General features: G+C 31.4%; 1 protein-coding gene across 2 annotated transcripts in view; it reads left to right on the forward strand.

Annotated features, from left to right (window-relative positions):
* Positions 1-14,781, forward strand: part of LOC117176040 (insulin-like receptor) — a 409,747-nt gene that overhangs the window by 356,746 nt on the left and 38,220 nt on the right. For both annotated transcript variants that reach the window (XM_033366024.1, XM_033366025.1), the window contains exons 4-5: positions 1,540-1,714; positions 4,706-4,952. In XM_033366024.1, coding sequence (XP_033221915.1) covers positions 1,540-1,714; positions 4,706-4,952 — 422 coding nt within the window. The remainder of the gene's footprint in view (positions 1-1,539; positions 1,715-4,705; positions 4,953-14,781) is intronic.

Here is a 14,781-nt window from a genome sequence, read left to right on the forward strand (position 1 = left end):
TAACTCACGCACTTTTAATCTTCTATCCTTCAACACCATATCGTGGATTTTATTGATGATTTCGGGAGTACTTGCTTCTACGCGCCTTCCTGAACGTGGTTCTTCACTTATTGATGTACGATCACGCTTAAATTCATTTACCCAGTTATAAACCGTTGCTAAGGTAGAGACAGATGTGCCATGAACTGAGTCCAATTCATTTTTTATCTCATATGGAGTTAAGCCCTTTAAATGAAAATGTTTGATTACCGCTATGAACTCGTTTTTTTCCATTTTTCTTAACGAACAATTTTTTTTTCAATTGGTTATAAAAACACGTAAACTCAGAAGATGTGGACTGTGACTGCACCATATATCTAGTCGGGAGTGGTGCTGACTGAAAACAGATGATTTGGAGCGATTCGCGCGCCATCTGTTGGTCATTCTAAGGACTTATTGAACTACCCTCGTACCCTTGTATGTTTCGAACAGTTTTGTGCCGAAATGTATAGAAAATATTGTGAATAAAAATAACAACGAAAAGTAAATGTGTAACTAAATGAGAGTTTAAAAGCAAAAAATTTTAAGTGTATTCAGAAAAAAACTGCGAAAAAAGTGCGAAAAGTGTGGCGAGCAAGCCCATTATTTACATCTGTTGACTTCTGTTATCTTCTAAAAAATGTTTAAAAATCCGGCAAAAATCACGGAAGATGATGTTCCTGGAGCAAAATTAGTGCACCAGGAAATCACTAACAAATTACTTTTTATTGCCTAAACTTGAAAAAGAGAAGTGGAAAATGTAATACGTATTGTGTTATTTTATATTTGTATGAATATTAAATATTTACTAAAAAAAGTTTTGAACTGCAAATCTTGGATAAAAGAAATTATTTATATCTGCCATACAAAACCTCAACTAACCTTTCCACTAAATGACGTTTTTTTTCTTTTAATGGTCGTTTTCTACATTTAAGCCATCGTTTTAGCTGCTCAATACTATGCTCTTCTACTGATTCGTGCACTAATTTTGTGCCTGGAACATTATCATCCGTTAGTTTTGCCGAATTTTTTTACATTTTATAGAAGATGGCAGGTGCCAGCAGTTGTAAATAATGGCCTTGGTCGCTGTAATCTTTGTACTTTTTTTGCCATTTTTTAAGTAGACTTGAAAATGTTCTACCTTTAAAATCTCTGTTATTTACAAATTAATTTTTTGTTGTTTTTATTGAAAATATTTTCCATAAATTTCGACACAAAACGGTTCGAAAAATACGGAAATGACGTTAAATTCCGGCACGTGCGTACTGCCGACGTCTAGGATAAAAAGGTCTGTCAGGTATTTCCACTTCAGCCACCAGCTATCTTTACTTTGTTGAACGCTGAGGGGGAAAACAATGGACCAAATGCATGAGAATCGGTTAATTTTTTCTCTATTTTGCTAATATCTTCGTAAACATTAATTTTTTTTTGTTTGTCATTAATTCTATGAATTTTTAATATTTAAATATATTGCCTTATTTATTACACTACATTTAATATAATTTTTGGTTTTGTTTACAGTGTGCCAAAGCATAGATATACGCAATAAAGTCAGCGAGTTGGACAGGCTCAGAAATTGTTCTGTGGTCGAGGGATTCGTTCAAATTTTATTAATTGATCATGCAAACGACTCTGCCTATACGAATCGTACATTTCCTAAACTCGTCGAAATTACAGACTATCTCGTACTTTATAGGTAAGTAGAAAACAGTTCCATTTTATAATCTTTGGTTTCCATTTTATTCTATATTGAGCAAAAAAATACGTGATTCAATTTTAAACTTTGAATGGCCAAGCTTAGAACCCGCTGAATACAAATTCTGAAAAAATTCAGGAATAATATATGTTTATTTTCTAACCGGTTTTTCTGTAATAAAATGTTTGTACATTTTTTGTAATTTTCTCGGTTTCTATTAAAATAAAGAAAATTAAGAAATTCGAAAATAGTATTAAACGGTTAATAGAACTCTTGTTTTTAATACTTAGTTAAATTCCATTTTATTCCTTGCCTAAATACATGTCAATAAACTGGTTATTAGCTTGAAACGGGTCATGTGTTGAATTTAGAATCTGGCAGACGCTTTGCCGGTGCTTCCGGTTTGGCAAAAGATGCGCGGAAGTACAATTCAAGAAATGTGAATAGAATTTTGGCATTCCTATAATTATTTTAATGGGACTTTTAGTTTCAATGCATTGGTATTTGGAAAGATTTATCTATCAGAAGAAAGTGGTAGTATTATTTGCTAATAATGCTATTTTTGATGTTTTATATTTACCATTTACTTACTAATTACTATTGTTCATTTCCTCCCATGGGAAGAAATTAACAAATAACGAGGAAACTGCAAGTAGAAACATATTTATTTTTTCAGTTTTCGTTGGATTGGCCTATTACGATAAAATTAAAATTATGAAGCTTGTTATTATTTATTTGTTGACCAGTTCCATTTCAAATTAGACAACATTCCAAGAAAAGTTTGCGTCATGGTTTTAGAATGATTTTTTTATTTGGGTATATTATTCCAGAGTAAAAATAAAGAAATACACATTTCACAGTTAGATCACACACATTTTTTTCTTCTTATAATCACTGAAAGATTACCTGCAATTTAAAAAAAAAACTACTATATAAATAAATATAAGCAGAACCTAATAATTACGACGTCTTCCATGTTAATGACTTGGAATTTATTTTAAAATCGGAACGATTATGTTTCGAAAACACACCTGGTTTCCCTCATCAGATCTTAAGTCTTCACTAAACAAATTCTGTTGACTTTTATAATAATTTTATAATAATTTCACTACAAAAAATTAAAAATTCAAATCTATTTACAGATCATCGAACTCACACATTAAAAAATTCACATGGGATCTTCCTTTTAAAAACTGATTTTAAGTGTGATGAGGGAAAACACATGTATTTTCGAAACGTAATCATTCCGATTTTTAAATAAATTCAAAATCATTGGTCTGGAGGATGTTAAAATTATTAGGTTCTGCCGATATTAATTAACAAATAAAATTCACCCAGACGTAAAAAAGAAACCAATTGTTCTTCATAGAAAATAGAAGAATTACTGTAGGTACTCTGCATTCTCTTCTTTCAATCTAGGAATTTTTTCTCTTTCAACTGACTCCAAAATAGTTTAAAAATTGAAAAATAAAAAATGGCGTCTGTTTTTCTAATACTCCTGAACATTTTTTTAGTCATAGATGCTATTATGTGCTACAGATTTCCTGAGTTCCGTTCTTGGTAAACCACTGATTTACATTGAAAAAAATGTGCCTGCACTGCGGGCACATTCTAATCGCACGGTGCTCGCGTGTCTCGATTTGCCCCTAAGTTTGAGCGCACCTAGGGCGCGCGTCTCTTGGTTCTAAAGGTATCCTATAAGTTTTATGGAGACTTAACCATTTTTGACGACGGGAAAACTTTGTTTAATGTAATTTTTTTGCAACACTTTTCTAGATGTGTTCTCTTTTTTATCTGCCTATTTGTTTGTATGTGCCTTTTTGTTTTTTCCGATAAAAATGCAAAAATCAATTTCCCAACAATATATTTTTTTTACTATGAAACCGTGATTTATCAAGAATGAAACTTCGGAGGTTCCTAGTACACGTTACCATATATCTAACAAAAAAATGAAATTTTAAAAATGACGATTTTTGATCCAATCCACTTTCAATAACATTAGTTTATAGTCATTTTGTATTTTTAGTGCCGCTATAGTTTTCTTATGTATTTTTGCCTGCTTAAAATGAAAATCGGATTAAATATTTCTTATGGATTAATTTTCGAAATATGAATTTTGAAACTGTGTGAGCCATATCTCGAGATAGAAACGTCTAATCTGGTTGCAAAAGGTATCAAGGTAATGTTTATCGAATCTTCAAGGAATACTAGTACTATTTTCCCTGAGCAATTTGGTATTTGAGGTGCAACGAACCGAAATAATAATAAAAAATTATTATTTTAGACGAAAATAAACATACACAATTTCAAAAACCAGTTCATACAAAAAATTTAAATGCGATTTTCAAGTTTAGCAGGCCAAAATACATTGAAAAATATAGCCTCACTAAATTTACAACAAAATTTTTTTATTTTGTAGACTTCGAGAATCCACAGGTAACATTCGAATGATTGTAACATTTATATTAAAACAAAAATAAAATTTGTGATCAAACCATGGAATGATATAATATCAAAATACCAAATCATGCTGACATCTTAAGCTGGAATCTCTCTGCCTGATTTGAAATGGATTAAGTCTCTCATAAAGATAAATTAACTCTATCATTAATGGACATTCTCTGATCAAGATTACAAATTTAATTTTTTACTTATGAAAAGGTATGCCTTTTCAAGTTAAGTCTTAAAACTTTGAATTGGAATTCAAGAATTAAACAAAAAAAAATTGAAATGGAAATTGGAATTTGGAAAAAATTGCTTTGAAAGCTCGTTTATTTATATTTATAAAAAGTGATCAAATATGTTTTCAGTAAATAGTGTATACATATATCTAACAATTGGAATGGAAAACTTCTCAATTTTAAAACAATGCAAATAAAAAAGCTTGCTTGTCGCGAGTTGTACTTAGGAAAAATAAAAAGTAAACAAATTTTGGAAGGAATTCGAGTGATTGAATATGAATATGTGGAATTATAAATTTGTTGTTTTCAGGGTAAACGGTCTTAAAAGCATTGGTCATCTTTTTCCAAATTTGTCAGTGATTCGTGGAAACTCTTTGTTCATTAATTATGCCTTGGTGGCATTCGAGATGATGCACCTTCAGGAAATCGGTTTACATTCTCTTACCGCTATTTTGAGAGGATCAGTACGCTTTGAGAAAAATCCGGCACTTTGTTACGCTGATACTATTGACTGGGATATCATTGCTAAGGCTGGGAAAGGAGAACATGTTATTTCGGTAAGTTAAAACTAATTTATTTTGTTAAGACAAAATTTGAGACATTCTTGTCGATACGCAATTTTTAGTACCTTGCTTGTTTTTTATTTAAATTTTTACAATTCAGCTAATGAGTCGAAGTTTCCTATTCAAAAAATTAATTTACTATTACGAATGGATCGAGAGATTCAATTATTTTCTATAAAATGGCATATACTCGACAACTCGAGTTTGCCATCAGCTAAAATCTTTACTGCTCCTAAACTATTCAATATTTTGATATGATTCTGTTCAAAAAATTTTATCATACCTTTCTCCGATTTCATATCAAGTGCAATACCTGTAAATGTTATTCAAAATTTTCAAAAACCGACGTTCTGAGCACTAAAAAAGGTAAAAATTATTTCTGAGTAGAAAAATATGCGCAATATAGTTTAAAATCCAGGTACATCATTTGAAAATTAAAATTTGAACATTGTTTTAAAAGCCTCCAGGGGACTTTGTTATTACCAGAGAAAATTGTATGTGTCGTTATTTGCATGTGGGTCCTCAATTGAAGAAAATTCGTTTTTCAAAGTTACCTGATCTGAATTTGTGCGAAAGCTGATACATTTTTGGAAAGAATCATTTCAGAAGAGTGGTTGCAAGTTATGTATTAGATGAAACCTCTGACCCTGACATGCGTCAAGGGTTCTTTCTGCAACTGAGATTCTCTTTAGATGAAGTGGCGACTTAGTGGTATAATCGATGCATCGTTATCTCAAGACATTCAAGTCACGTACGCATGTTAGTTACATATGCAACGGGCGACATTCACATGCCAAGTTCGAGACATAACACCTTGTCATCGAAAGAGAAGCTAAGGTTCATTAATTGCATGCACGAGAAGGTATTCATAGAACTTTTGGCGCCAAAATTCTTTAAAGTTATGCATTAATAAATTACACTGAAAGAAACACTTAGGAATGATTAGGCATATTTTTATAGCTGATAATTTTTATCTGATTTAATCAAAAAATGTTTCCCTCAACCAAGCGCATTTCTATTAAGAATTCAATTCTCCTCAAAACCAGCAATGCAGAGTAAAGTTGCATCATCGCAACTTTTGGCTGAATGAAATTTTTGTTAGCCCGTTACCAGAATACGTTTGCTTTATTGTTCTAAGAATGAAAACGCTTCTGAAAATACAAACGGTTTAATTTTAAAATCTTTAAACGAGTAATTTTTCGGGCTTGGAATTACAAACAATGTTTCATTTTTATGACTTGAACGTTTTTAATTTTTTAATTATGAACAATCAACGTATACGATATTTAAACTTATTTTACTAGAGAACATTGAAATGCTTAAGGATGTACACTACGTACAATTAATCTCAAAAGTTGTCTATGTTTAAAATGATTTATTAAATTGACAAGAAAAGATATATTATTAATTTCTGTAAATCTTGATGGAGGCTTCTAAGCACATTTCAGAAAAAAATAATTCAGATTCAAATTGTTTATTTAACAGTAGTTATTTTAAGGTTTAGTTTTTCCTTTCTCTTTAGGGAAATGTTACCATTTTTATTTCATCCTAATGATCAAGGCCTCATTTTTTTCTTTGAAGGATTCTCTACAATTCTATTTGGTTGCTGTTAATTAAAATTTAAACTATGATTATTTATAACAATAATAACTGTATGATTTCCCACTTAATTTTTTTAAATAAAATCAACCCAAAAAGAAATTTAGAGAATCCTTCGAAAAATAAAATGAAACCTTGATCATTAGGATTTAATAAAAATTATAATTTTTCCCTAAAGAGAAAGGAAAAACTAAACCTTTAAATAAATACTGTTAAATAAACAATTTTAAACTGTATTATTTTTTTCTAAATTGTGCTTAGAAGGCTCCATCAAGATTTACAGAAATTAATAATAGGTCTTTCTTTATTGGTTTTATTAATAATTTTAATGATAGGAAATTTTTGAGATTGATTGTACGTAGTGTACATCCTTAAGGAAAGTTTTAAAGAAGGAAAGCAATTTAGAAGAAATGCGAATTAAAAATTTCAATACATCCCTTTTTTATTTTAAAAGACAGTTATATAGAATTTGAATGCAATTAAAGTTTAATCAGTGAAGAAGCCTGTTGAAGTTTCATACATTCACAAAGCCAAGATCCTCCCTAATTTAATATGCAATCAGATCTGTTTCTGTAAAGCTTCCCCGTCTTCTACGACTGAAACGAAACAAGTGATATAATTAGCAATTTCTCAGGAAGCGGAGACGGCAGGAAAAAGCTAAAAACATAATACCGGAAGGCATATATTCTTTGTAACAGATAAATAACGTAACCATTTACAAACGTTTCTACAGGAGTAGGAGTAACACTTGCATCTGCGGCAAATTTTTATAATCATATATGATTAATGCAAAAACGATAATAAGTGAATAATATTTCTATAATTATCGTTTATCAACTGTTCTTGTGATATTTTTCTCAGTGCAAAGTCAGCGTAAAAAAAAGTTACGATAAATAATAATGTCCATATTACGGTTGTCTGAAATGCCTTACTTAGCACATATTCGACGAAGCACGACTAAAAATACTATCCGGAAATAGGATGCAAAGATAGCATATTTTTCAGAAAGCTGGAACTCGATTCTATTCTTTATTTTATTGGTTTATTAAGCACGTAACACTGACACATTATTTCCATAGAAATCGTAAAAAACATTCAGTAGGATTTAAAGTAAAATTATGTTTTCAGTTTGTTCCTAATTTTGTCCATCAATTTTTTTCTGGTTAAAAAATGTTATTCGAGATTTTAGCTTAGTCGTGTTTTTCTACTTTTAACTCATCTGTCGGTAATCGGCTGTGCTCAGGAGTTTTGGTTTTCTGCATTCTTCCATATCTCTGAAAAAGCTGTTCAGGCGAATGCGAGCGCTTCTAATAAAAATCCGGCTGCAAACCGCAGGGGATTTTACAGATTTAAAAAACCCACAGGGTTGAGTATTTTAGGGAGAGCTTGTTTGTTGGAGGCTTATTATGAGAGCTAGGGTAATAGGGGATTTTGGGAAGAAATATGTGAGCTAAAGAGTTTAATTTTTTACGGTCCCCTGTGGAAGGAGGAATTTTAGATATATAAGAACTTTGAAATAAAAAAAATAATAACCTAAAATTTTCCCGTATCAGATGAATATTTGAATATTTTAAACTTTTACCTCTTCTATTTTTAAGGCATAAAATTTTTAAATTGAACATTTTTAATATTATAGCGATTCTAATGAAAAGTTTTCTCAGTTTTGAATTAGTCGAAAGTTTTAATTGGCTTTTTAGTGTTCTGGGGAACGCAAAATCCGTCAAAGGAAGTTAATATAAATTAATAATACGAAAACTTCAAATTAGGATTAGGTAATTTACTTTAAATTTGCAATTTTTTCATTTTTGGGGTTTGAGAATTTAATATTTTTAAATTTGCAGTGCTTCAACTTTGAAGCAGGATACTTGGCATTAGATTTTAATCCTTCTGATAAAAAGAAAGCAATTGTTTTCAATTTTTAAATTTATCCGTAACGGCATCATTATAAAACAAATGATATAAGTATCTACATTCATGATTTATGAATGAAATACCATGAAACATACATACACACACACCCTCTTTTATCTCGTAAAATTACTCTTGCATTGCCTTTTATGCAACTAGGTACTAACAATCGTCGGAAACACCCAACAAATAATATTTTTGTCCGATTGTGAATTGAAAATATTTTTCAATCCAAATTTTCCTTTTTGGATACTTGAAAGCATCTCACTGTATATCATTGATTTAAAAAACAATGTAATGTCAGTTATTCCTCTTTGAATATTTAAATAATCAAGTATTTTATTTCAGGGATATTTTTTATGATACTTAAAGTTGAAAGATGTAATTTTACCATTTACTTTACTTTTTATAAGAATATATCGCACTATTTTTTCTTTAGGTAATCTTTGAAAGTGTTTGTAGTTCAGTGACAGATCTTGTGAATAAGTGCGGATATGTACGGTTGATAAAAGGACTAAGCTGAGTACTAAACTCGAGGGACCAAGGTCAGGGAATATTGAATTCAACCTCAGAAAGTCTTGAAAGAGTATTTGCAAAGAAAGATAACTGGCTTTGACACCGGAAATACTTGAACAGGATGATCGTCTCCATTTTCTTTTCATTTCTTTGGGATACTTCCAACCATAAAAAACTCTCAAGACAGAGGGGACAGAAATATCGAGACAGAAAGACCAAAATCTTGAAGGATCAAAACTCAAGAGAGTTATTAAATACACATTTGTGGAATTTTTCCCTGTGTAAAGAGTGATGCAATTTTGTATTAAAGATGTTCAATGAATGCACGAAAATCACGATAATTTTAAATCGCCTTTTAAAATTAATTTCTAACGAATATAACGTTGTGAAAATCGCCCACATTAACTCTAACTCTAACGTTCAAGATTGTCTTTTTGCTTTTTGGAAACTACATTAAGGAAGACAAATTTCCACTCGATGATTAATTTAATATTGAGTGATTTATTCACGCCACCAAGGAGGTTTCATTTTTTTCCTTTTTTTTAACGCGAGCAATATTTATGAGCACTGGTATTCAAAAATTGATTTACGATGCACTTTAATAAAAAAACCTATTGTAAAGTGTCATGCAATCTTATTTTTCATTTTGAGAACGTTATAGAAGTTACCAATTTGTTATTGGAAAGTCTGTACTGATTATGAGGTTGCTTACTGAAATCCTTTTTTTTTTTAGATTTTATAAAATCTTGATTCAAGAATTTCTTTCTTTTGGCGAGAAAATTATCCTCTATTTTTGCTAGATTTAAAATATAGATTTAGAGTAACACCACTCTAGCGACAGAAAAAATTCTTACTTTGACGATTTATTTTCGCAATATGAAAAAAGTAATAGGATTTCTTTTTAGCAAATTTATTTAACACATATTAAAGTATCAAAAAAAAATTATTATCAATTTGATACAAAATAGCGACAATAGAGAGCCCATCTTGATAATCGTCCTTTTTTAAAACACTTTCACGGCAGGACAGTTTTCTCGTAAAGTTGTAAACCTGGAACGAAAAACCAAAAAAAGTTCATCATCTATATACTATTTGCTATGGCACTACGTAGTGGTTTTTAAATCTACTATCAAAATTTCAAATTGATCAATGTAACGGTGTTCAAGTAATATGTCCTTCTAGTTTAAAAAAAGTGTTTTCGAGAAAAATGCGTTTTAAGTTTTACGAGCCCTTGCATCCTTGAAATCGTTTTAACCTTCAATTTGCGATGCCTGCACCGTACATTAGGACCAAGTGAATATTGTTTGCATGATTCTAAATTATTGTTCAAGTCAAAAGAAAAAATAGAGTTCTCCATATTCCTAGAGTTGTTTTACCCTTTAACACAAGTTGAATTACTTTTTATCGGGACATTTAAATTCTCATGTCTCGTTTTGAGAAGTGAGAAAATAACCAGCGAATGAAGAGCTTTTTTCATTATTATTCAAATTTAGGTCCAGACCTATCTTTCTTAGTGCTTCTTATTCATTATCCCAAATTTTCAACTCGATGTGGCGCTTCGTGTGAAAATAAGTTTGGAAATGAAAAAAGTGAGGGTAAGTTAGGAATGTGGTCACGTGACTCACTCGTCACGTGGCCTTAAGGGCGTTGGAACCAAGATCTACTCCAAATTAAAATGCCTTGTTTTAATACGTAAATACTAGAATTACATCATTATTAGATTTTAGGACCTTCTCCTGTTTTGAATCAAGTCTTTAAACGATTTTTTTTTTGTTATTTCAACCCGAGTATTGGAAAAAAATTGTTTTACCCCCAAAAGTATTGTAATTAGCCAATTTTTCACTCCGCATACAGAGTACATCTAAAGCACGTTCGCCTCAGTGCCTAAGAAAGATGTAATTCTAGTATTTATGTAGTAAAATAAGGCAATTCAGTTTTGAGCTCAGGGCCTGTTTCCAACGGCCTTAATATGTAGATTCTATTTGCAGAAATGGTAGGTCTCTAGTCTTTAGATATAGATATTCTGTTTAAATGAGATAAATATAGAGGATGGATAATAATAAATGATACTGATGGATTCTACATAATAGGGAAGTTTAAATAAAACAAGCAAGCAGGTGGTAGAATTACAGGTGCGCGTGTTTCGAGTATTTACCGTCCACTTTATAGCCTCACTTAGCCTGTGTTCAGTTGTTCACTGTTGATGCGTGCGTGCGGTGATACACACGCTACTTATGTGATTTCCGCTGATCCGAGCAATCCCGTCCAAACAAATATACGATGGATTATTTCTATTTCGAGCTTGATTGCGTATCCATTCATTCAAGGCCATTCTCTCTTTTCAATCACGTTCTTCTTGCAAACAATTTTTCCCATTCATTCACTTCACTCAAGTCAACACTCATTTTTTACATAATCTAATCAACCAGTGCCCAATGTCCAGACTTCACACTCTTTCCCCTTTTCAAGGATCATAGTCTTGCCCCCTTATTTCCCTGCGTTTCTCATTTTTTTGCGAATTCCCCTATTTTCCTAAAACTTTCCCTTTTTCTCTATAAAGGCGTTGGAATCAGGCCCTAATCTCAAAATTGAATTGCCTCATTTTACCCTATAAAAACTAGAAAATTACATCTTTCTTAAATACTTTTGGCCAATTCCTGTTTTGAATCAAGCAGGGCCAACTTTGCCAGAGCAAGTATTGACAAAGTCGTCCAAACATGAAAAATAAAGCGCCCAAGAAATGTGCACTCAACTCTCGATATAACGATTTCAGACATGGCTTGCATATGCCGTGATTTGAAGACATGATGCAACTAACGTACTGAGAGTGCGAACATCGAGCTGTTTGTCACGCTTGACCGAGCTGTTTATCATGCTTGGCCGATCACATCCTCGTTTGGCCCGCATCTCCTCTCATCACGAAAAGGTGGAGGCCACCAGTTCTAGAAATGTCGTAAACTCGGGATTTTTATACCGGGATTTGCGTGTACTTTGGACGATTTTTTATGCGACTTCCTCAATTTCTAGTCGCCGGTGATAAATTATTTCGTTAAATCAGACTACCCCGAGCAGAGCCTAGAACTGTGCGCAACTCGACGAACTTTGTACAGTTCTGATTTTAAAGTGTGCAGTTCTAAATTACCATGCATTCCAATGACATACACCTAATGATTTTTCTTGTTTTCTCTTTGTTTCTTTCTTTTGAATTATAATTAACCAGGAGAAAGGAAAAATAAGTCGGATAATATTTAGACAATATATATTTAGAAAATAAAACTTGTGATCAAGAAATACTCAATATAATGAGCCGCACCTTTTATATTATTTATATTTTTGCGTTATTATATGCTTTTTTGGGAAAAATTCATTTTTTGTAAAAACAGACAAATACACGATGAGCAACCTCTAAATATTATCTGATATTATCCGATTTATTTTTCCTTTCACGTGTTTCATTTTCAACCAAAAACAACCAAAATCGAAAATGCAAACTGTGATTCAGATTTTTTTTAACATTCGATGTATAATACATTTATTACGAAGTATGCTGTAATTATAAATGTGTAACATGAGAAATATGTCATTTTAGCTATCAAGAATGATTGTTGGCTTATTAAATTTTATTTCTATAAAGTCTGTTGAGGCCTAATTTAAAAAATGTAGATACTTAAATATGATAATTATCAATTTTTTTGGAACTTATTTGTCTCATTAGTTTATTAAATTACTTTCTTCCTTATTTCGAAATTTCATTTTTAATGTGCAAGGGCACTGCAAAATGTCACATTCATGAGCATTATATAATTGAGAAAAACTCAAATTCAATAATTATTGAAAATAAAATTGAACGAAATCAGACCTGTTGAGTAGTAATTAAACTTTTATATAACATTAGCAAAAGTTACCTTAATATTAAATAATGGGCGAAAATTCTATTATAATAATAAGTAAAACTTTTTTCAACCCTTTCGAAGCGTCATTAAAATCGCAGTACTTAATTGAAAGAAATTTTAATTACCTCATAAGATTAATTTTGCACCGGACTTTAGAATTTAAGCACTTTTTTCATTTTTGATTCGGAAGTATTAAAAATTGAATTTGGGTCTGCATTTAAATGTGCATTTGAATATGCTCAGTAATCAGCTCTTTATTTAATCATTCTAAAAATTTGGAGTTGGGCTCAAGGTTTTCTTCTGAAACAGCAATTTTCAAAAATGCTTAAAAATTATGATTTTAGGGTTTGGTTAAATGAGGCATCAATTAACTTGAAATTGTTTTTGTTATTCGGCTGCAAAAAATTTGAATTTTAAAATATTTGGCCAACTCAACTGGATTTCTTAAGTTTTCTATTTACATTTTAGTAGAATCTTCTAAATTTTAAAAATTTAAACAATTCTTCGAGAATAAAATTCAATAATGGTATAATAACTAGCCCTGGGATTACAAAAAAAATCGAACAAAATTGCACATTGATTTGTAGTTCTTTTTCTAAAATTATAACATATTTTTTAATTCCACACGCAGAAAAAAGAAATGCAATATTTACTTATCAAGAAATGTAGAGGATTTCTTGTAACCGTAACAGTATAAACTACTCTTAAAAAGGGGGTGAAAATGTCAAAATCACTCAATATTTCGTAAATGTCACAATGAAATTAAGGTTAATTTAACGGTTATCATTTAGTAAAATAAACCTCTATTCCCTAGTATTACATACTGTAAGATATGTAAAATCCACTAAACCGACATTAAAATAGTGGCGCAGTGGACATTACGGAAGGATCGGTACATGCTACCGATCCGATTGGTTCGCTTAGCTCGCCCCTAAAGTCGTAACGACGCAACCTATCGGCGCAGCCCACTAGGTGAATTCACAGCGCAACCGGCAATGGATGGATTGCATTTTATAAAAAATAACAACATTTTGGATGACACAATTTCTTCACAGATCGCGTACACTTAGGAGTTTATTGGAGCAAAACGTTTCTGTGTTCCGTAACTGTTTCAGCGGACTTCTATGGTTATAAGGTAAATCCGAGAGCTTTTGTTGTGTGCTGCGATGTTATGGGCGCGTATTCAGAAGTCGCTCCCGAGGTCGCCACCTCTCAGTTACAAATGCATTTCGAAATTATTTTACAGATCGCAACTCGTGTAATAGTGTAGTGGTTAAGACAATTAACTTGCGGGCTTAGGTTTATGCATTCGCCCCCCCCCCCCCCCATTGCGTGTGAAATTTTAATTGCATTGTAAGCGTTGTAACTTACAAATATCGATTAATTACAAGTATACCCGAAAATCTATATGAGAATTAACCGATAATTCGAAATTGTAGCTTCGAGGAACTGTGCAGAATAGCGCATGGATCGGTAAAACCTACTGATCCACAGGTCAACATCACTTGAGAATTGGTACTGTTAACCATTAATGATAGTCATATTTAGTTGCCTATGATTATAACGTTTACTGAACTGCCGCGTTGTCCATGTACGTACTTCGAAGATCAGTAGATTTAACTTGGTTTTTAGTATAATGTAATGTTCTTTTTCTGCGTGCATCAAGTAGTTTTGTTCCAAGATAAGATCCTTATTTCCAGAGTTATTATGACTTTTTTAATTAAAAATAAAAATACAATACTAAAATTCATAATTGATAGTCCGTACTATATGCTGTGTAAAGTTAATTTTGGAATTCTCTTTCCTCTAAATTTTGATCAGCCACGTGGAATATTACTGAGAATGAATCGGTATATTTTAACTAAATTTGAAAAAAAATTGAATGCACAGTGAAATTGTATGAATTC

Source organism: Belonocnema kinseyi, chromosome 7 (genome assembly GCF_010883055.1).
Source record: "Belonocnema kinseyi isolate 2016_QV_RU_SX_M_011 chromosome 7, B_treatae_v1, whole genome shotgun sequence".
In the NCBI taxonomy this organism is placed as follows: domain Eukaryota; kingdom Metazoa; phylum Arthropoda; class Insecta; order Hymenoptera; family Cynipidae; genus Belonocnema; species Belonocnema kinseyi.